The sequence below is a fragment of the Trachinotus anak genome, unplaced genomic scaffold (genome assembly GCF_046630095.1).
Source record: "Trachinotus anak isolate AG129_WGS33_773 ecotype Australia unplaced genomic scaffold, CSIRO_AGI_Tana_v1 ptg000007l, whole genome shotgun sequence".
Lineage (NCBI taxonomy): Eukaryota > Metazoa > Chordata > Actinopteri > Carangiformes > Carangidae > Trachinotus > Trachinotus anak.
This window is the reverse complement of record NW_027273858.1, coordinates 19,907,871-19,930,604: the sequence shown is the minus strand read 5'-3', so window position 1 is coordinate 19,930,604 and position 22,734 is coordinate 19,907,871. Positions and strand designations below refer to the sequence as shown.

Genomic DNA, 22,734 nt, shown 5'->3' with positions numbered 1-22,734 from the left:
GGATTTGTAATTTGTCCTTGGGTGACGTTTTGGCTATAAATAAAATGTATTATTTATCTATCTATCTATCTATCTATCTATCTATCTATCTATCTATCTATCTATCTATCTATCTATTAAAAAATGTAGAAAACTTTGCTTACAGCGTTGGCCTAATTAGCCTATAGGTTAGGTTAGTAACAAAGGCTATTGTGTTAGCTTATTTTTTAACGTCACTTTCCGATAAATGATCAAATATTTCCATTAATAAATTCAGACAGTCCTAATAAGCACTCAGTTTGGTTCTTCATATTGCATCTTAACGAAAACGTCCTATTTCCGACAGCACGTTAAGGCACCATCGTTCCAGCGAGGACACACGTGTGAAACAGCGGAGTTTCTGTCTCCTCCAATCACGGCGCAGTCTCACTCAGCCCTGTCCAATGGGAGTAGCGCGCCTGCAGGTGGCTGCGCTGTTATCAGCTGGTCCCGCTTCACTCCCAGCATAGAGCGAGTCAATTTATGGCGAGAGAAGCCGACCCTTTAATGGTTCCCATCAAAACCACTAAAAACATCATCAGGTCCTCCGACTTCCGCGGGGATTCTTGTGGCGGGCGCAGGCAGCCGCCTCCCAGCTGACACACTCCGACCAAAACAAACACGCTGTGGGACTTTGACCGAGCTCTGCGCTTCCCAAGAGAACAGAAGTTCGCTTTTGCTCAAGTTTTCCAACATTTCAAGAGTCTCCTTCCTCATCCAGGATACTTTTGGAGAAGGCGCCAGAAGTGGCCTGGCTCCTGAATATCAGCGGTCCGCTCTGCGCCTTTAATTTCTCCTGTTAACTTCTTTTTATTTCCCGTTTTTATCCACGCGAGTTTGGTGGTTCATGTTCACAAATGTTAGCGGTCGGGCAGATGGAGGCTAACCGGCAGAGTGCTTTCGTCCTGGGCAGCACCCCGCTGGCCGCGTTGCACAACATGACCGAGATGAAGACGTCCCTGTTCCCCTACGCGCTGCAGCAGAGCCCGGCGGGCTTCAAGGCGCCCACACTGTCCAACCTCAACTCGCAGCTCGCCGGGGGCACTCCGCACGGAATAAGCGACATCCTGGGAAGACCCATCACCACGGCCGGACAGCTGCTGTCCGGGTTCCCCAGGATAAACGGCCTGGCCACCACCGCAGCCGCCGCAGCAGCGGGGATGTACTTCAGCCCGGCGGTGTCGCGGTATCCGAAGCCCCTGGCCGAGCTGCCGGGGAGGGCGCCCATCTTCTGGCCCGGGGTGATGCAGGGGTCTCCCTGGAGGGACCCGCGGGTTCCCTGTCCTTGTAAGTCACGGCTTTCTGGCGATTTGTTTATACAGCCTATGCTCTAACAGTTGGTTTGTGATTTGTATATATTCAGAAAGTCACGGCTCCTCTGTGGGGCTGCAGAGGGCTTTTATAGCTCTGTTGCTTGTCTTGTGGTTTTAGACATTATTTAGGCCTGTAAGAGGCAATGTCACTACACAGCAAACAGGAAAACAAACATATCTGACGGAGATATTTCATTTTACACAATAAGAATAGAGAATGTAAAGTTACTCTTGTAAATATTACAGCTTTGGCAGATGTAATAAAGCTGTATATAGTCACCATAAAGCTTCTCTACAGACAGAGGCTCCTCAGAAGATTAGAGCGTAATGCGACACTTGGCAGGACATTTCAACTTGTAAAATAAAAGAACGAAAGACTGTGATGACATAACCGTAAATGTTGTGTCAGTATAAGTCACCATGCTGCTCAGGCGTGTTTAAGGCTCATGTTGACTCGGAATGGTGAAGTTGCACGAATGTGTCAACTTATGGGAGCATCACATCACAGCAGCTCAGTTCCTCAGCACATAGCTAGATAACGTAAAGTTTGTATATAACCTCGCTGTGTCTCCTTCCGCAGCTCAGGCTAACTTAATGATGGACAAGGACGGCAAGAAGAAACACTCCAGACCGACTTTTTCAGGACAGCAGATTTTCGCACTGGAAAAAACTTTCGAGCAGACAAAATACCTGGCCGGTCCAGAGAGAGCCCGCCTGGCCTACTCTTTAGGAATGACCGAGAGTCAAGTCAAGGTAAAGACTGTCAGACACCTGCTCACTAGATTCTGGCAAATGCATTTGCAGAAATGTATTAAATGTATATTATTATATATTATTGAGGCCGCTTTTGCACTTTTGTGCAGCCTGTGAATTCATGAAAATAAGTTATTACTGAATAATTGCATACAACCTACTTATTATTATTATTATTATTATTATTATTATTATTATCATTATTATTATTATAATAATTATTATTATTATTGTTGTCATTATTATTATTATTATTATTATTATTATTATTATTATTATTATTGTCATTATTATTATTATTAGTAGTATTATAGTATTTATTAAAATGTAGAATAGTATTTATTTGGGCAGTTTTGTTGCTGTCGCTGTTAATTCGGTGTATCCAGGATCGTTTACACCTCTTGTGATTACTTTTAACTGTTGGACCGTTTCAGTTTTCTGCCTTCGGGCCTTTTGGTCACCTGCTTGTATCTGGACCTGTTGAACCTCTGAACATCTCACCATGCTCTTCCTCTCTCTTCTTCCTCAACAGGTTTGGTTTCAGAACAGAAGAACCAAATGGCGGAAGAGACACGCAGCAGAAATGGCCTCGGCCAAGAAGAAACACGACTCTGAGACGGAGAAGATGAAGGAGAGCTCGGATAACGAGGAGGATGACGAGTACAACAAGCCACTGGACCCAAATTCAGACGACGAGAAAATAACGAGACTGTTGAAAAAGCACAAGGCCACCAACCTGGCGCTGATCAGCCCCTGCAGTAACAGCTCGGACACTTTGTGATACCCACAGCTGGGGTCAAAGCTGGGGGGCCAGAGGGTCCAACAGAGACTTGTCGCACTCTTTCGGACCCCCTTTTCACCTGACTTTACGAACACGCGTCTGAGGGGATCGCATTTTGCTCAGACAGAGCATAAAAACCAAGTCTGCGTTAAGACGCACTGAAGACGCGCTCTCCAGAACGTGGCCAGAGACGCATTTGGCTGCATCCAAAACCCACTTACAGACACTGTACGCACGGAGATAAACTCCCGTTAGAACTGGACTGCCAGCAGCCTGATGATGACGACTTCATGTCAGCTAAAAGGACACAAACACTGGACCAGGAACTGGTGACGCTTATCAGTTTTTACGCAACAACAGCTGGAGTTTTAACAACAGGTGTAAATGTAAACAAAATATAGTGTACAATCCGGATCAGTGGCGGACTCATTACCTTGATTCCACGAGTAATGCTGCTTTACATCACTCATGCAGTATAATTCACCACACTTGTTACATTATTTTCCTTTACACCTCTACACAACATCTGAAGTCAGCAAGGCCTTTACCTTTGCCCTGAATTAGACTTTGGAATATTCCTATTAACCGATGATTTGATTGTCAGTACTGGTAGTATACTGACAATATATTTTCATCTGAGGAAAAATGACCTTGTTACCTGTCCCTTTCATTCTGCAGTGAAGAAAGTGCACACAATTTTCTAGATAATTCAGCTTTAATGTGATTTTTTTTTTGTGACCATTTTTCTTATGTAGTCTTGAGAGCCGTCCGTAAGCTGTTAGCTGAACTGATTTATGAGCAGCCAACACTGATCCGGATCCCAGGCGCATGTTTAAAAAGGCAGGTGTAAACGGGGCCTGTGATGCTTCTAAAGCTCAGTTTAACCAGGGTATCCACTGTCCTACAGGGCGAGAGAAGAAAAGGTTTGGAGGGGGCGCAGACCTGACATGAATGGATGATTTGTGCTGTAGCCTAAAGATGAAAATGTACGTGAGATTGTATATATTTTTTACTGAATAAGTTATGTTGTTTTAACGAGTGGAAACGTGGCAGCCTCTCTCCCCTCCTCTCCCTGACGCGCTTACCCCCCCTCAGATATACCTGCTGCTTGGTTTTTATTCCTGCAAAGTAAATGTCGCCCCTTTTTCTCCACGTTTTACAATTCCCTGTTCAGCCCCGGCACACACACACACACACACACACACACACACACACGTGTATAGACGCAAAATGCTGTAAATAATCACTGTAAAGAAAAAACCGCTTGTTTTAACGACGACCCATCAGCACACACTTTTCTTTGGATTTCATTTGAAAGAGTTTATGTTTTTACCTCATCATCACACAGCGGAACAGAAACCTGGACCATCGCTTATGTTGGAATTAAAGAGAGTATTATTGCTTCCGGGAAGGTTATAGGAAGAAAAAAAAAAACACTTTGTATTATGAATAAATTATTTAACAAGCATTTTTGTTTTATTATGGATTTTGTTTTAATGTATGGGCTTAATATAAATTAAAGATAAATTCATGACTATCACTAACTGAATTTCATTATTGGTAACTGATGCTCTCAGAGGATTAATGCTGATGTAAGAATGATTTATATTTGATAAAAGTCTGAAGGATTCATGATGGAAAACAAGGCACTCTTTGATATTAATTAATAATAATATAATAATTATAGGCTTTGTCTTCAGGTTACAGCTTTTATGTTTATTTTTCAATGTTGCATCAAATCAAGGAATTCTATATTTTTTAAATTCTATAGGCTGCTGCATTATTATTATCATAGCAAATGGGCAAATTATTTATTTGAACTATTTGATTTATTATTATTATTATTATTATTATTATGGGCAGCTGTTTTCCTATAATTCACTAAAGAACTACATTTTCCGTAGTCTTTTACTAACGGAAGTTTCACTGAATTCTTTGGGACCTCTCGTGGTTTCCTTTGGGCGTCGCCCGGCAACACCCCTAGTTTAATTCATTACGAATTCATTCCAGAAAATTATTGATTATAACTGTGGCCTATGATGTTTGCTGTTTGGTGTAAACAGCTCATGGGTCAGTTTTCAGGTCAGAGCCAGTAAATCGGAGCGCTCTGGCGGCTGCGCGCCCCCCCTGCCTCTAACGCGGTATCACACCCGTGGTGTTCCACGGTACAGCCAACCTGCTCCGTCGCCTCTGGATTCAACCAATCAGGAATTAGCAGTCATGAAATCGCACAGCACCACAGTCTCTGATAACCATATCATGAGACTCTGAATAAGGAAACCGCAGCAAGGAAATACTGTGATGCAGGCCACAGGAAATTATTTACTTCCCAATGTTGATGTAGGCTTATGTTAATAGGGAAGGAAATCAGTGCCCGTTGTACTTAAAGAGTTTATAGGGTTTTTTTTTTTCATTTTATTATGAAAAAAAATCCTTATTTTAAATTTATTTATTTCATTATTCCCATTTGCTACGAAGGGCATTTTACTGAAGTGCTGAGGCTAATATTCAGGAAGGTTCAGTGTCACTATATTAAAATGCACACTTTTTCATAGAACAAGTTTAATAAGGATTTACACGACTTATTTTTGGCTTTGCTGCAGCGAACTTTCCCCCATTTACTTCAGCCTGGGGAGGTGCTTGAGGATGGGTAGACGGGAAGTGGCGTTATTCTTTACTGAGTAAAATTATAATGGATACAAAACATCCTATGGGAATATTAGACTATATAGGACTTACAAAAGTAAACAGATATTAATATTCTACACAAAGTCAATACGAACAACTATAATCCCACAGGAATATTATTTTTTGTTCAAGGCCCAGAACTGTCACAGTGCAGCCCCCTGAAGGAAAACCAAGGCAGGAAATGTGTAATTCTCATCCCTATTGTAAAGGCCCATCACTCTGTAACACTGCTGTAATAATACACCAGTAATGCACTGATGATCCTGTGGATGGTGAACTGATGAAGACCTTTTCATTGGGAGCTTTTATTGTGCAGCAAAAGAGGTAAAGTGAGAGGTAATGAGGACAAACAGCCATTGAGCTCTAATGGTTTTTATTGCTTGAGAACTGCATCACCTACAGTAGAGGCCAGGTCGTCCAGAAGGGGTAGAATAAAATCTCTATCTGCTTTTATAAGATGGAGTGAAAAAAAACTGCGGCTTATACTCCTACAGTATACTCACAATGACCAGCAGGAACAAAAACAAGCAGGGCTTTTTGTTTTTTTAACTTTTTGCCTACAAACCAAATCACACAAGACAACATAAGTTCTGCAGCAGGCACAAAATCATTTCTACTTGCAGTGATTTAGATGAAAAAAAAAAAAATCACGGAGGATCAAACTGATGTCTTCACACAGTCTGAAATCTGTAGTGTAGTAAATGAAATCGATAAAAAGAAACGCTGGCGTCTCCGATCGCCCCTCTAATGCTCAAATTATTTGCAGTGAAGGCTGCTGAAGGCTACATACAAAACAAATAAAAAGCAAGTCTTCCTGCTCTTTTCCTGCATTTAGAGTTTCTCTTTTTTTACATGTCATAATCAACACCTTTACCATCTGACTTAAGTATTTTATAACTCTTACACACTTCATTTCTGTGTAGGATACTTGGCACCATAATGCAGTAACAAAAATAGACAAAAAGTTTACATTTTAAGGATACCCAAGCCTATCTAAAATATCACATTCAGAACCATAATATTATAGAAATAAGTTAGAGTAAGAATAATAATGTGAGAGTGCTATATATGAAACATTATCTTATATACTTGCATGGTCTATGGCACTGCTTAAAACATTCTTGGATAGGCAATAAATCACTGAAGAGTTTTTTCTGTTTCTCCTCTTGTACTGACAACTCAAAGGTCACTGTTGCTGCAGGAACACCCAAACAGTCTCTCCGTCTCCGCACTTCAGCATAAACATTTTGGTAAGAATTATAAATTATCTCTTTAAAAAGTACAGTATATAAAATGAGACTCAACTGATGTGTCAGGCATGGCAGTGTGTTGTGCACACAACAACAACAACAACAACAACTCAAAAACAAAACTATATATATATATATATATATATATATATATATATATATATATATATATATATATATATATATATATATATATATATATATATATATATATATATATATATATATATATATATGAATTGCTGAAATAAACTGAAAAGATTCTATCTATTCCAACAACGGGACCACAACGTTTGGTCAGAAAAGAGAACGGCACTAAAACCATCAACAACTCTATGTTATACTGTCCAATGTACAAATAAACCTAACAATATAGATATACAACTTTTTTTGCATTGCACTTTTCTTTTTTTAAAACACCTTACATACTGTATGGAAAGTAGCTCTATACATAGAGGCATACCTAAAAATGGCGAGTACGGTGTCTAAATGTAGTAGGACTGATTTCAATTAGAGTTTTGGCAACAAGGCTGTGGCATGGAAAAGAGTCGTCCGTCCGTCCTTTTCTTCTCTGGGGAATGGGGTTGCATGGCAACGGTGAGGTCAGCGATGTGTGTCTTGTCTGGAGCCGGGCCCTCGGGTGCTCGTCCACATCTCAACAAGTGTTTTATGGAGAGAAAACAGCTGGGTTTTCATATGAATGAGGTGTCAGGACAACTGCGACTGGTCAGCACTGCTGAAAAAAGTTTGTCTAGGTTCTTCAGTGTACACTTGTGCAAAGTGTGTGTGCGTATGTGTTTGTGTGCATGTGTGTGTTGTTGTTGTGTGTGTATGTGCGTGTGTGTGTGTGTGTGTGTGTGTGTGTTTGTGTGTGTGTGTGTGTGTTGGTGTCCTGTTTGTTTCTCCGGTGTTCTCACAGAGGCGCTTCACGAAATATGTTCTCCCCCCTTTGGCAACACTTCCCTGTGGGGGAAAAAAAGGAGAAGTTTTATTCCTAAATACCGAGCAGTCATTTCAATCAAAGAAAATGAACATGCCCTGATGGCCACTCTCTTCTCTAAGGTAAAATATGAGATGCAGCTCTAGTTTGTCAGAAAATGTCTTAAAATGACTGGAGCATTTTAAGCAACCGTGCAACATTTTTCCACTGATGATGTTTTATTCTGGAATAAAACTCTTCAAACAGGCACATCTGCCTTCAGAAAAATTTGTGCAAAGTAATGAAAAATCAAGCAAATCAAAGCAAACAATAGCAACAATGGGAATAATTATAATAAAGAAAAATTAATATTTACCACGACATCACTGCACCACACAACACTTGTGCTTATTTGCATTAGGTTTACCTGCCCCCGCTGTTATTCGGAAGGACAGGAAGACAGGCTGGTGGGGGGACAGAGACAGACCACAGTTAGAAACAACGAGCTGGAGGCTGAACGCTCTGTGGGACAAGTGCTCACTCTCTCCCTCTCTGAGCACCTCCCACACACAGGTTAAACTCACATACCAGGCTGTGCGTTTTTGGGCCCGTGTGCTAACTACATTGGACATTTTTTAAACATAGCCGGCTGTGATTTTAGCAGCAGTGTGTGGTTTGGAGGTGAGGGCTGCTGCACATCTGTCAGTGTGCTCGGGTCACCTCACACACACACACCACTGTCTATATCACACTAAGTAATGATGAAAGACCTGACTTCAGGCGCCTCTCTTTTAGCAGAACCTCCTGTCTCTATTACGGCAGCGGCTGAGGAAACAGTGTTAAACACTTTCTATACAGTGAAAAAGAAAAAAAAAAAAACACACTTTCCTCAGCTACAATGACCCTCTCCTACTTTTTAAAGCTTCTTCCTTAATCAGCTTTAAGCTTTAAGTTTTGTTGAGTAGGTAGATACATTTTCAGAATAAAGCTGCTTGTAGTTGAAATTTAGTTGTTTTAGATTGAATATATTTATAACTCCTTGTAAACCTTGATCAGGAGGATTGTTTATGCCTCAAAATGTTCTTTTGTCTGATAAAGCATCTTAAATTGTATTTACATTACTGGAAACTAAAACTTTACACTTAAAGTTAAAACAGCAATACTGAAATATCTATTGATAACTGTTGATAATGATGCAACAAAACCAATGCATGTGAACCTGTACAGTATAACTAAACCATGTCCTATTATCTTTAATAACATTATCTGCCTTATATATCAATATCCAGATGTGCAGTGTGTTATACAAATAGTTGATACCCCCAGATGAGGTGCAGATGTGTTGAGAGCAGTCCGCCCTTTTCCGCTCCACGCTCAGATTCACACTTTATTCACAACAGCACGACACAAGCACACAAAGTGAAGATGTGGGCAGAGGCCCCGTTGTTACCTTGTGGTCCCCCATGCAGACATTGGGCCCAATGTTATCATAGACTATAGACTTCTCTTCATTTTCAGGCTGCAGAGACACAAAACCAAAATGTTTGTGATGTAAAGGTGATGAACAGTAGTTGTATTCATTATGTGAAGGGGCCGCCCCACACCGCTGCTGTGACACAGTAAATACACACAGGATGCAGAGTCAGCAGCACCGTGCTTGTGTTTACACAGTGCAGTCATTACAGGCTTTTATCATGTTTTATGACACATTCATGGATGAGCAATCAATGCAGCAGCTTCATTAAACACAATTAGCAGGATTATGTTGTACCTTTCAAAGTAAAAGTCACCTGGAGGTGCTGAATAAATCCATGGTTCAAATATGTATTTCAGGGCCATTGTAGAGGTGAAATAACACCAGCAGAGTAAACACAGTTTATTGAGCTGCCGGTGAGATCCTTAATGTGTCACCAGTGTAATCAGGATTTCTGGGTAATATTCACATTCTCACTCAGACATTAATACATATAGTGAGAGGAACACACACAAAATTAACACCAACTGTACCTGCTAAGTAGCGAAGGCTTTCTTACAGCGTCTCTGTTAGTAGAATTAAGCCACAAAATTTACAGGCACAAAAAATGAATCAGTGGCCAACAGAGTCAAAAACATATTTGTCTCTTTTATGATGCTAGATTTATTTATTCATGAAAAACCCAGGAAACATCACAAATATTATAAATCTGTTTTGTTGAATTCCTTCAAATTAAAGTGTTTTTATTCTCACAGAGCAGCAGCACAGCGTCTGATTTATGGAAAACACAAGTATCCACTGAACTGAACGCACCTTCAGAAACTCTGCACACTTTTTACTCAGAAACTTGTTCACAGGGCGGTGAAGAGAAATGAAAAGCAGATTTACAAAGTGGACATTTGCCTGTGGACCAGATTCACTCCCTCTGTAATCTAAGAGCCCATCTGAGAGGAGCTGTTTCAATATCACACAAAGAAGCTGTTACCCACTCACACATGAATCTGCAGACTGGAGAATAAATCACACTTGTCTGGTTGAACTAAAGACTTTTTAAACAGCCGCCACAGCCCACACACGCACACACACGCACGCACAGAGGCTGGTGGGTGCTGCGGTTGTGACTCGGTGAGCTGCACTGGCGCTTCAGACGCAAAGAGACAGAGAGCCTGAGAATGGACCATAAAGCGGAATCCAAATTAACTTCAGACCAATCCTGCGGCGGAGCGGGGTCAGCCCACGGTGTTCCTGCACCTCACTACCTTTTCCAGCGGGCCACGCACTGCCACCTCCCTATCTGTCTGGCCCCCTCTCTGCCGCCTGCCACAGCCCGAGATACATTCATCAAACACACACTTGATAATTTACAAAGGCAGCATAAAATTGTGGATTTTCGGGCTGCATAATCTTTAGACAGATAAACAAATTACCCGGGGCCCTCCGGCAGGGAGGGAGCGCTCGCTCGGCTACACATTCATTACCGGCGTTCCCGGAGCCGGTGCCGCGCCGCACGGCCAGCGGGCAACCTTTGGCGTGTTAGGGCTCGGCAAGCAGAAAATAACATGATGGCGAGTTAACCGACCGTGCCATGATAGATGACGCCCCACGCTGGGCTGTTTACGGGCCCATGTCTCAACAATCTGTAATGCTCAGAGCCGGGGAGCGTGTGCTCAGTGAATCATCAGCCAATCTGCGGACACACTAACTGTTCCACTCTGTCCCTGCATTACAAGCAATTAGCCGGTGCTTGAGGGGAAGAAAAGCAAACAACAACCCTGCTCTGAGTGTGTGTGTGTGTGTGTGTGTGTGTGTGTGTGTGTATGCATCACTTTTGTCATAATTCTGACAAATGCAATGGGTGAAACAACCTGGGTGTTATCATTTTTAAATGCTTTACAGCTTACTGTAATACAGTGATCAGAGTTATTGTTCTGGTCCTTGTGATGCTTCAGTCAGAGAAGAAGAAAGATCAGGAAGGAATTTCTCATTTGAGGCAGACAAAAGAAATCCAAACTTCCTGAGCAGCCCCCTGCTGTGGCGTGCTACTGTACAATACACTTTCTCACACATTAACAGATGAAAGCCTGCATGTTCCAGCACTGGAAACACTCGGCCCTCAAAAGTTTCGAGATCTAAAACACAGAGCAGCCTAATTTCAGCATCAAGAGGTGAGGAGGAAGAAAATCTGGGAAACACTGCAAAGCTGCATGGTGGATCTCTAAGTAATCCTGCAAACAAAATAGTGAGTCAGTCAAAGGAGTGAACAGACTAGAGCACAGGCTGCAGGAGGGGGGGGGGCAGAGAGGATAGAGGTGGCAGATTGGCTGGAGTTTAAAGTGCTGGGATGGATTTGAAGCCGAGCGTGGGTCCTGCAGGATTCGACTCTCTGAGGAAGGAGACAGATCTGTGGTTTGATGAAGAAGATGGGGCCCACTGGAACTCTATAAGTACAGGGATATATATACTGTCTGGGTGGACCCATGGCTTAGCGCTCCAAATTAATATTCACAGACACTTCATCCTTCCATCTGTGAAGCGACAGAGGAGGGGAGGGTAATGTGGATCAAGGACGATGGAGTTGTGGAAATAATGAGTGAAGCCTTAATAAGGACCCTGAGGAGCAGCGACGTTCGGGTCAAAACATGAACAAATGTCACTTTTAAAAACAACAAAAAACAAAAGGTGGCGGGTTCAGGCTCACCTTTAAGACCAGGTCTCTGGCAGAGGGAGACATGAGGATTCGGTCACACCAGGCAGGGCATCTGGTGTTCATGTACTGCTTCCCCTGACTGCTGTCTTCACTGTATGGATAGCTGAAAAGACACAAGCAAAGCACAATCAATAAATACAAAAATATAGACTCAGGTGTCAAACATTTATCGTAATTTATAAATGTTTAAATGGTATCCAGGTAATAAGGAACTTTATATTCTAGTACAGTGCTGCACAAAGAACGAGACACTAAAGGAAAGCCAATAAGGAAAGCAATAAATATGATGCATGTGAATCAACAGGGCTGCAGAGGAGTAATAAATATGAGACGTCATGTCATCTGCCTTATCTCAGAGACAGAGATCAAAATGTTTTCCTGAGAAAACAGGAGGTCCATTAGTATGACCAATCATCTGAGTAATCTCCTGAATCAACACACATGGATGGCTCAATCAAAGCAATCTCTCTCTGCCAACTGTACAGGTTGTGAGTGTGTGTTTGTGAGCGAGAGAGAGGGAAAATAAAACAAGAAAAGACAGAATGAGAACGATTTAAGCGGAGTGGGCCAGAGGGAGATTCAGTTGCCCATATGTATAGCTACATCCCTACACGGTCATCAAAAACAGATTAGGTGCCGCGGCAAATGGCCAAGAGAGATTGTGTCTTGGAACAGCAGGGAACAATTGCATGATTTAAGCGGCGGCAGGGCTGCAGTCGGGCGGGGAGCCATTGAGCTGATACAGATTTACATTGTTGAGAATTCAATTTGCCCCTTCGGCTCATCAAAGTGCTTCAGATTTACACGCCACCAATCCAATTTGTTTGTCGGCGCTCATCAGGATGTAAGAGCGAGCTTACATACTGTAATACCAATCCAATTTGCTCCTTCAGTGCCACGCGTGCTAACTGTAGCATAACACAAGAGAGGACGGTGATATCCTAATGATAAAATAAACACACACACTGGGCCTTCGATTCATCACACACTTCCCGAGCTCTGAGAGCTTAATTGGACTTTGTGCTAAGGCAGAATATGTTTAATAAGCATTTGGTTGTGGTTGCTTTATATGTATATGTGTGCATTCAAATTACTATGTGCCTGATACAAATGCTGCTGCAGCTGCCACCACTGCTGTTACTACTGCAAACAGTTCTAGTGCAAGTTTCTCCTCACAAGTCCAGATCAGTTTCAAGCCAAAATCTTGACTAATGAGACAGTTTGCATTTGGTTGTTTATGTATCCATGTGTGTTTAGTGCTCAGGGCAACAGCTAAAAATACAACAAGGCTTTTTGATTCATCTGAGAAGAAGATTTAGAGACAAGGGAGCAAAACATCATGGTAATCCATCTGATAGTTGAGATATTCCAGTCTGGACCAGAGGGGTGGACCAACCATCTGACAGAACAATGTTACCATCCCTAAATTTCAAAGCATAAAACTTTCAACAAGTGATATTTTTAACAGATGTCTTGCACACATTAAGTTTTTTTGGACATTTTAAGAGATCAAACATTATCATAAAACTTAAAGTTAAGCCAAAATTTGTTTGTGCCTCCTTACATGTTATTTTTATTTATCCACTATTTCAGCTGACCAGGTGCTGCTGCATTATTTATTGGTGGACGCATACAGCAGTATTTTGTGCATATTTGTTATGTGTTTTATCTTTTTTAACATGAGGCCAGGGACAGTTACCCTCTCAGACCAGCTCTGGCTGATTCTTTTTATCTGTTGATCAATGAGCATCAATGTTCCTGTCAAATAAAATAATACAATTAGGTAAATATTCATTATCAGATCAACTAAACAAATTTTGTTGGGTCACGAAAATGTAAACTTTGCTGGATTTTGCTTGTTTTTTGTGCAACAGATGGTCTACTGTGGCCTCCGGTGAATTCTTTGATGAGTGCTCATATATCACAGAACTGTTCTGTACTACAATGAAATCATACACTTACAGAAACAGACATATGTGCTGACATGGTTTTATAAATAATGAACATGTAGCAAGTGTGAGTATGTTTCCAACGGCTTGTGTGTATGGGGTTACAGCCAGGGCGCACGCACGCACACACGCGCACGCGCACGCACACACACACACACACACACACACACACACACACACACACACACACACACACACACACACACACACACACACACACACAGAGCCCCCCCACCAGGTGTACAAATAGACCTGCAGAGAGCTACTTAGAGAAGTTCCCTGCCTCCAATTAGCATTAATAGCACTTAAACCATGGGGGAAATGCATGGGGTTTTGGTATGCTAATCAAAGTGATCCTGGGATAAAAGAGAGCATGAAGAATAGGATGAGTGACACAGAGATAGACAGGGAGGCAGAAGAGAGGGGATAAAGATGGATCAGACAGAAAGAGGCAAAGTGAGGGTGAAAAAGAGCAAAGTCTTCAAAGGGCTGGTGGAGCTGCTCCACTTCAGGGTGGCCTGAATGCTTCCTGAGGGACGTCCCTGTCCTTAAACAGCCTGTGAACAATCCTCCTATCAGGGACTCTCTTATAGCTTTATTGACTAACAAGCTGGGGTCATTTTGGTGTTAAAGAGATTGAGAGAAAATCAAGTTTTCCCCCTCTCCTCCTTCAAACAATGAACTCCCGCCTGATAGCAAACTTCCCAAAGCACTTCAGCAACAAAACTCTGCTATCGTTCAGTCATTTCTGATGACAGCCGGCCATTGTAAAAGCTGATTAAAAATACTCACGGTGGCCATTAAAGGGCCATTCTGTGTTCCTGTGTGTGCAGGTGTGGGTTGTTCCCCTGTCTGTTTCACCGCACCCTCCATTGGCTCCAATAGAGATAACAAGTCTTAATGCAACAGCAAACAGTTGAATGGGGCGCCGGGGCCAAAATGATTAATGTGTCCGATTAGCGAACTCACAAACTTATCGTGGAAGGTAAACGGTCCGAGAGGGCGTGTGGGCTGGAGGCCATCAGCTCATATCAGACCCTTATTGCCCACAGCAAGACTAATTACACTAATTAATGGGCAAAGCTGATAACAACAATTGTGTATCTGTATAGGAGGGGGAGCTGCACTTCACGGTATCCACACACACACACACACACACACACACACACACACACACACACACACACACACACACACACACACACACATAGTATACGTAGAAAATGAACATGCAAACAGCCACATACACTGCTTACTGAGAGATGGACAATAAAAGGAAGTGAACACAAATGATCACAAAATGCAGCAACAAGCAGCTTTCAGTTGGTTCTAGCTGAGGATCAGTTGTGACAGTGACAATCGAGGGTCAGCTTGTCTGAAAGGTAGAATAATCCTTATCACAGGTGAACAGTTAAATGGCCGACATGTTGCCACTTTGTCCTGACTGGGATGTTTTTGAACAACATGTGCTCTGATAAAGATTCAGTTCTGTTGAATTACAAGTGCATCTCACTCCCTGCATGTATTCATGCACCTGAGCCAAACTGCTTCCAGATGTTTGAATTTTTACTGGTGGTTACAATAACAACTGAGAAGAAATGTTGTGGCGTTTATTTCATCACACGTCTTTGTCTTGGTCACTGGTGTTTAAAGTCTTTCACAGCTATCGCCTCTTGTGTGAAGCATGGACACAGTTGTCCTGTTTGTTCCTCCATTCTTTAGCGTTGCTGACCACATCTCAGATGATACATGTGTGTACAGTCGCACGTCGAGACCCTCCAGCGCCCATCGAGGGCTCATTCACTCATGCTTGGTTTGGGGTTTAATGTTTGACTCGGCTGCTGACACATTACTCAACTGTGTTCCGGCCGGTGTCAGCTTGTTTATCTTGCAACAGTAAAAACTGGCGAGGTGAGCACCGGCCCTCCCTTTAGTGTGTCACCCAGCCTCACCCAGCAGACGGAGAGGCTGTTGTGACATATGTTACTGTGCTACACAAGCTACCGCGTCTACACACAGGTTTATTTGAATAACAGAGAGGTTTCCAAACATTAAAACAATAAAAAGATAAAATAAAATGTGTTTTAAGATTTTATGGTTAGGCCACACTACCAACCTGCATCACTCAGGACTGCAATGTTTTGCTTCAGGCCAGACTTTCCCGCCCCACATGCTCCTATCTCCTGATCAAAAACTATTGTTCTCCATGATGACAAATAAGTGACAGACCAAACAGTGGGCTATTCACCTGCTCAGTATTTAATGAGGGCAATATAAACTTGAGAATACAGGCAGGGCTAGAAGCTACAGATAAGAGTCACAGGATCAATGACATGAGGTGAGGGGTGCATCATGGGATGTTGGAGTGGCCAGCGCTGCTGGCATTGGCTAAAAAGTCAGAAACTGCTGGTTTCGAAGGACTCCCTGCCTCTACAGCTATGTTTGTTTGCCGTTGTCAGGGGAGGCTTGGCAAAACACACACACACACACACACACACACACACACACACACGCACACATTCAAAAAGATCAGCCAAATGCTATCAATAAAGCTGAATGTTTGCTTCAGTTTGTAGAGCTGGGAGGCTCGCAGGCACAACATTGGCATAGTGCAGTACAAACAGAGCAAAATGCCATCAATAGCTCATGGCTCACAGCCTGCTGGGGTTCAGCTATGACATGTTCTGCCTTTAGCTGCTCTAAATGAAGACAAGACGACGCAGATGGCATCCATTTCATTCTCTCCATATAAGCTTGTTTAAACAAATCCTCCCTCTCAGTGGCATGATCTCAGACAAGAGGCAATGACACACGACAATCTTCAGCTATTATCACCACAATGGGCACTCATCATTTTCACAGGCTCTCTAGTAGTTAGAATGATGGATGCGCTGATGGTTGTAAAACAATGTTCCTGTTCAGTAGATTGGCCTGTAACGCTGGATCCTGTGGCCGTGCCGAGCCAACGCGAGCTCAGACACAGCGCTGGAACCAAACATTGTCGTTAAGCTACCTCTGTGGGGCACGCTGCTCTGCTTCACTATAGCGTGACTGTTCACAGTGCAGAGAACAAGAAGCCTCCTTCATATAGGATGCAAACAGTGGGGCTATAGGACTAATGTATTCACAGTGAAATGCACATGGAGAGAGGATGACATCATTCGTACAGGCCTTCAGAGGCCGGGGTTGTTGTGTGAGGAGTGTTGTTCACAGAACAAGGACAGCTACTGAACACAGGAGAGCCATCTGTGTGAGCACTTCCTATGAGCTCAAAAGCAGTCTTGAGGAATTCTCCACCGCTCTGATAATTCACTCTTGTGCACTTATTAGTGGTTACTGAGGAGCTGGCAGGTAGCCATTTGTGCCACTTAGCCAAAATCTTCTCTCACCTGAGGGGTAAAGTCATTCTGCCAACCTGGCTTCAGCCTTTAAACCTCCCCCTTCCTCTTTCATGAGCCTGTGAATGTTGTAGAGTTTCCCAGCAGGCAAGTCACTTATTGGCTTGTCCTCATAGACCTGCAGCTTGGAAAAATGTAAGCTAACGTGCCAAGGCTGGTTCCAGGGTGCTTCTCAAACAGTGAAGACACAACTGTTTATGTTTCTGCCTCCTCACTGGCCTCACCTCCTGACCTCTGGGCCATACTCAGGTCCCCTGCTTCTCTCCAAGTCTAGACTTGACAAACACAGACACATGGGACTGGAGCCATCCTGTTAGGTCTGACACCTTCCCATCGTGTTACATGTGCTTAAAGAGAGGTTCGGCTATGCAATGGAATAAACAGATGCCAGAGAGATATGTATCCCTGCACTCTGCTAGTGAATTCCCAAAATGCACATTTCTAGGTTGTTGGTAGGCAAACATTTTTAAAATCCAGGACAGGTCAACTCCTCTGTTCCAGCTCAAACTATAAATGTCCAGGTATCCAAGTAGCTGCAAGAATCTACATTTAGTGAGGAAGTACCAGTAGCTGATGAAGAAAGGGAGTTGCCTCACCCTCACGATATGTATGCATCTGTGTGCATGTCTGAATAGAGGTATTTGTGTGACTGTCCTACTCCTGCGAGGTGCTATTCCATCTAGTGTCTTGATGCATATATGTGAGGTGAAGCCCAAACTCAAGGTGGTTCTCTTCTGTAATGTTAATTGCCTGCTACTGTTTGAAAATGGCAATAAAGTTAAAAAAAAGAAAAAAAAAAGAGAAGCTGCCACTGTCTATGCTTACATTTTCATAGCTGGCCGGGAAACCCTGTTTACAAATATCTACATCTACACATCTGTGAACATGCAGAAACAGCAACCCTGTAATGCCTCCAGTGACACTAACTGTATCCCACTAGCACCCAGATCTTGGCTCCTTTACTCTCTGCCTCCTCCTTCACAAGCACAGACATGGGACAGCAGCCATCTTTTACTCTCCTCCTCCTTCTTCTTCTGCTTGCCGCGTTTTCCTCCCACAAAACCTGCACAACTTCCACACCATCTGCCCGCCCTGAAATCACTCATGATTTGTCCATTGATGGAGTTGTACCGCTGGTCTGATGTCACTCAAAATCTCCCTCAAAGCCCATTCCCAGTAACCACGTTACAGGCAGAATACATTCTTCCACTGCTCCCTCATTGTCCACTGCATTTCCTCCTGAAGCCGGGGTCCCGATTCAATTTTTGCATCGATCTTGTGCAAAAAAAAGGGCAAAGAAATCAGATCAGAGGAGTACTAAAAGCTTTCCCCTAAATCAATCAAAATACATGAATAAGTTACTGGTCCCTTAGTATGTTTTAGGGGATATTACCTTTGTTATGCCATTTCAAATATGAAATCAAAAGTACCATAATGTATAGTAAAACTTACCATTATTTTCAGCTGTGCTGTAGCCTATGCAAAGATAATGACATAATGGCTGGATGGAGTCTCATACATTACAGAACTGTGTCTAAATTAATGATTGGTTTCTGATTAATACGCTTATCTATTTTCTCCCAGAACGCTGGCTATGAAAACTCTTAGCCATACATGGGCTCCTGTGTACAACTGTATGTGTGCAGCCAATCAGTGCGCGGCAGCCGACTGGCTCCAGGTCCAACTGTGACAAGGCCCGGGCAAATTCCTCACCCCAGTGCCCAAGTACTTAGACTTGTCACGGCCAACTTTGACAGACGCCTTCTTGAAAGTAAAGAGATATGCATTTTACAGCTTTGAGCCTCTGCAGCAACATTGAGGAAAGAATTCATGTGTCTATGTACAGGGATGTATGTCTGCCAAAACTGGATGTGCATTCCATTAAAATGAAATGAGCTACTGGCCAGAGAAGCTTCAGCTGTAGTTACCTGGTAAAAAATAAAAACTGTAGAGACAATATTTTCTGCACTGTGGCTGCTGCCACATCAGTCACTTTGTTATCCGCCTTCGTTCATCCCTGACAGTGCGTCTCATCTTGTGACAACTTCTTACCCAGCACCGGACAACAGACGGAATTAACTTGCAGATTAAATGTTTGTGACTACTATTGATTTATAGATTTGAACAAAAGTGAGCCGTGTGCGTGCATGAGTGTGTGTGTGTGTCAGTGAGGGTGTGTTCTGATGGCCTGCATTAAAAAGAGTAATAACCTCACAGATGGCGAGGGGCCGGTCCGGCGCAGGCTATGAGATGGAGAACAATCCTTGAGGCTTGATTGCTCAAGGAGCACAAGGCAGATCTGACAGGGGGAGGGGTAGCAGTATATGTATGTATGTGTGTGTGAAGGGTGTGTGTATGTGGGAAGTGGGAGGAGGGGGTTGTTTAAGTTTAACTAGGCCACTGCTACCCATTACAAGGCAGACAATGTGGTATGACGCACACACAGAGTAGATCAAATCAAATTTCATATGCTGCTCCCGGGTTTCATCTATTTGATTCATCATCACCTCAAGTATGTGGAAATCATTTGTATTCTTCCACAGCAGCACATTCATCCCTCCCTGTGGAGAGATGATTCAGTATTATACGGATAGGTGCAAAAGTCAGCCAGTGTAAAAGGACAATAAATCCACCTGTCACTTATGCAAAGTGATGTAAATGGGGTCCCTGATTAAGACACAGAGTCATTTAAAAAACAGGGACTGGCAGAACCTTGACACACACACTCACATACTCGGTCTGCAGCTCTCACACTTGGTGCTACACACACACAATCTGAAACTCGCACTCAAAGCCACACACACGCTTTGATAGCTCTGTGCATTTCAAGCCTTTGCTCTCTCTCTCACACACCCACACACACACACACACACACCCACACACACACACACACACACACACACACACACACACACCCACACACACACACACACACACACACACACACACACACACACACACACACTCTAAAATCCCCTGCCGCCCTGCGCCTGCCACTAGAGCAGTTTATCAAGTAATTATTGTTTGATTACAGCGTTTCATTATCTGCACTGATTGAGTCACAACCGACGGCAAAGGTCAAGCACCATTAACGCGCTGCTCCCGAAACATATTTCCACGCCGGCCGCATGTTTGCCCTCCCTCTCCTCTGAAAGGGCTAATTGCAAATGCATTTGTTTGAGGAAGAGGAGAGGAGACCACCCGCTCCAATCTCCCATAAGTCCCACTGAGACAGAATACCAATGCAGCCCAGAGCCAACGCACAGCGACAAACACAACACACATTTACGCAGATACACATGGGAGCAGTTTGGGACCACATCCAATCATACTTAACAACTGATAGCCATCAAACACAGATCCAACAGCTTTCCTAAAACCATTTTGGACAATGAGGGGGTGAGTGACTCCTTCTGGTTTTACATATTAATAATGACTTCTTATGGCCAAGATACGATGAGCAGCATCACTGCATTTACCAACATCTGATGGTGTCCTGTGGGTGGAGACCTAACTCTTAGGGTTTGCTCTATTGATGCTATTTTATTCTGTCATTTCATCACTGTCCTGTGAAAAGCACGTATCTTCAAACTTAGTAAAATTCAAATCTTTGGTTTCAGATAAACTGAGGGATACAGTGTGCTTTTATGATTACAGAAAATTGTCCCAAACAAAATGCATTGTAACAAAGTTGAAAAATGTTCTTCTTATCTCATGAAAAGTTGACACCAATATATGGTTTCAACAGGAAAGCAATGACTTGTAATGCTGTCTGTTATCATGTCATTAACACTGCCTCATAAAATCCATAAAAACGCCATCCACTAGTAAAAGAGTAACTTTTATTGCTGTGTTACAGGAGCAGATTTATATTTTGAGAAATTGGCATAAATGGTGAGTGGCTTCCTCTGAATATGAAAATTAGATTGATTTAAATGTGTCTGTGTTAAAGGCCCAACACGTCCCATTTTCTTGTGTTTGGGTATAATCACTTCTTAGCAGATAATTATGCACTTGAATGCCGTATGTTCAGTTTTCATTAGAGTAAATGTTATCAAATGACCTATTAAAGACCTTTTATGTGTCATGACATATGACAAAACACATGACCAGTAAGATCAAACATGGAACACTTAAAGGTTGGTATTTAATCAGACTGTTGACTCGTGTGTCTACAGCCATACTCATTCATAAAGATCATAAATGTCTGTTTCAGACTGTAGAGATCCAACAGCTGTAGAGATAATTTACTGAAAACCAAAAAAGTCAAGCTCAAGGTGGTGCAAAAGGAAAAGTCACAGGATCACCAAAGTCAGTAGGATTCATCCTCTGGGGGTCATGAATGTGTGGACAAATTTCATGGCATTTCATTCAACAGTGGTTGCAAAGTGTTGGAAAGAAGGACTGATAAACACCCAGACACTGTCACACGTAGAGCCATGCCGCTAAAAAACTTTCAGGACCTGATATGATAACAGGAACTTCAGACAGCACCAGAAAACCTGAGGCTAGTGTAGATGTTGCAGATGTTAGTACTGTGAATAAAAAGGTGTCAAAAAATAGTTGTGTGTGATGTAACATGCCTCCATACCTGGGTGGGAAAGAGATCTCCAGTTCATGCAGCCGATCCTTGAACACCGACAGCTCTCTGTCATATTCTAAAAGCTGTGGAAAGAAAAAAGAGAATGAGGAGAGAGAAGTTTAAATTATTAGTGTTTTTGATCAAAGGAAAGTCAGCTGAGCCTTTTTCAGCTTCACACATTCCTCTCTAAAAGCTGGTTTTCCCCTGCAGACCTCTGAGCAGGTACAGGTCCTGCTGAATAGTTTTCGTGATCAGGAATGTGGTCTGAACAGTGTGTATTTAGATTTCAAAATTTAGAGCTGTCTTCAGAAAGATTCATAGGTTTTCCCCAGCAGACAGACACATGCCAAGACAGTTAAAGAAGAATTTCAAACCTCTTCTGACTCAGACAGTTTAATCTGATGTCTCATCTTAACTGAAACCAGACATCAATGCTCCTCCATCCCCAGGCTTCGTTCTGAAGAAGGTGAGGATAAGAATAAACCAAAATAAGAACTGATGAGGAGATTTGGGCTTGTCGCTTTGAAGGCATATAAACCTACACAGTCCAAATTTGACAGCAACTGACCAGCTGTGTTTGTCCTCCTAGCCTTGTCCTAGCGGGGGCCTATCTCTCCACACTAACAGTGCTTCCACACACTCTTCATCAATCATGTCTCCTCACCCAGCTGTACTCTCTCACTAGAGTGTACACACACACTTCCCCCAATTTCCCCCCTTTCACAAAACCCATAAATCATTAGTGAAAAGTGCAATTAGCGGCTTCTTGTACACATTAATTATCTGGGAGATGAACAGGTAGCTTGGGCACCTGCATGACTGCCTCCCTGAGAGACTGACAGCGACGTTTCCCAGCAACCCCGGAGGACCCCGTGGTAGCCCCACCCTTTCCTTTCAGACAG

General features: G+C 42.8%; 2 protein-coding genes across 5 annotated transcripts in view; one reads left to right on the top strand and one right to left on the bottom strand.

Moving 5' to 3' along the window:
* The first annotated feature begins 481 nt into the window (after positions 1–481).
* On the top strand, positions 482–4,405 carry nkx6.2 (NK6 homeobox 2). Its single transcript, XM_071481280.1, has 3 exons — positions 482–1,305; positions 1,912–2,084; positions 2,617–4,405. The coding sequence occupies exons 1-3, from the start codon at positions 876–878 to the stop codon at positions 2,863–2,865; spliced, it is 852 nt and encodes a 283-aa protein (XP_071337381.1). The 5' UTR covers positions 482–875; the 3' UTR covers positions 2,866–4,405.
* A 1,504-nt stretch (positions 4,406–5,909) lies between these two features.
* LOC139623227 (inositol polyphosphate-5-phosphatase A) overlaps positions 5,910–22,734 on the bottom strand; it is a 140,860-nt gene continuing 124,035 nt past the window's right edge. The window contains exons 12-17 of one of the 4 annotated variants that reach the window (XR_011691453.1): positions 21,842–21,915; positions 11,895–12,006; positions 9,173–9,241; positions 8,099–8,186; positions 7,672–7,766; positions 5,910–7,639 (exon numbers count right to left, since the gene is read on the bottom strand). Coding sequence is in view for 3 of the 4 variants with exons in the window: in XM_071481277.1 (XP_071337378.1) it covers positions 7,717–7,766; positions 8,150–8,186; positions 9,173–9,241; positions 11,895–12,006; positions 21,842–21,915 (342 nt within the window). In the remaining variant the exon portion in view is untranslated. Of the gene's footprint in view, positions 7,767–8,098; positions 8,187–9,172; positions 9,242–11,894; positions 12,007–21,841; positions 21,916–22,734 lie in introns of all 4 variants that reach the window. The other 3 variants (XM_071481277.1, XM_071481276.1, XM_071481279.1) reach the window with 3 other exon arrangements.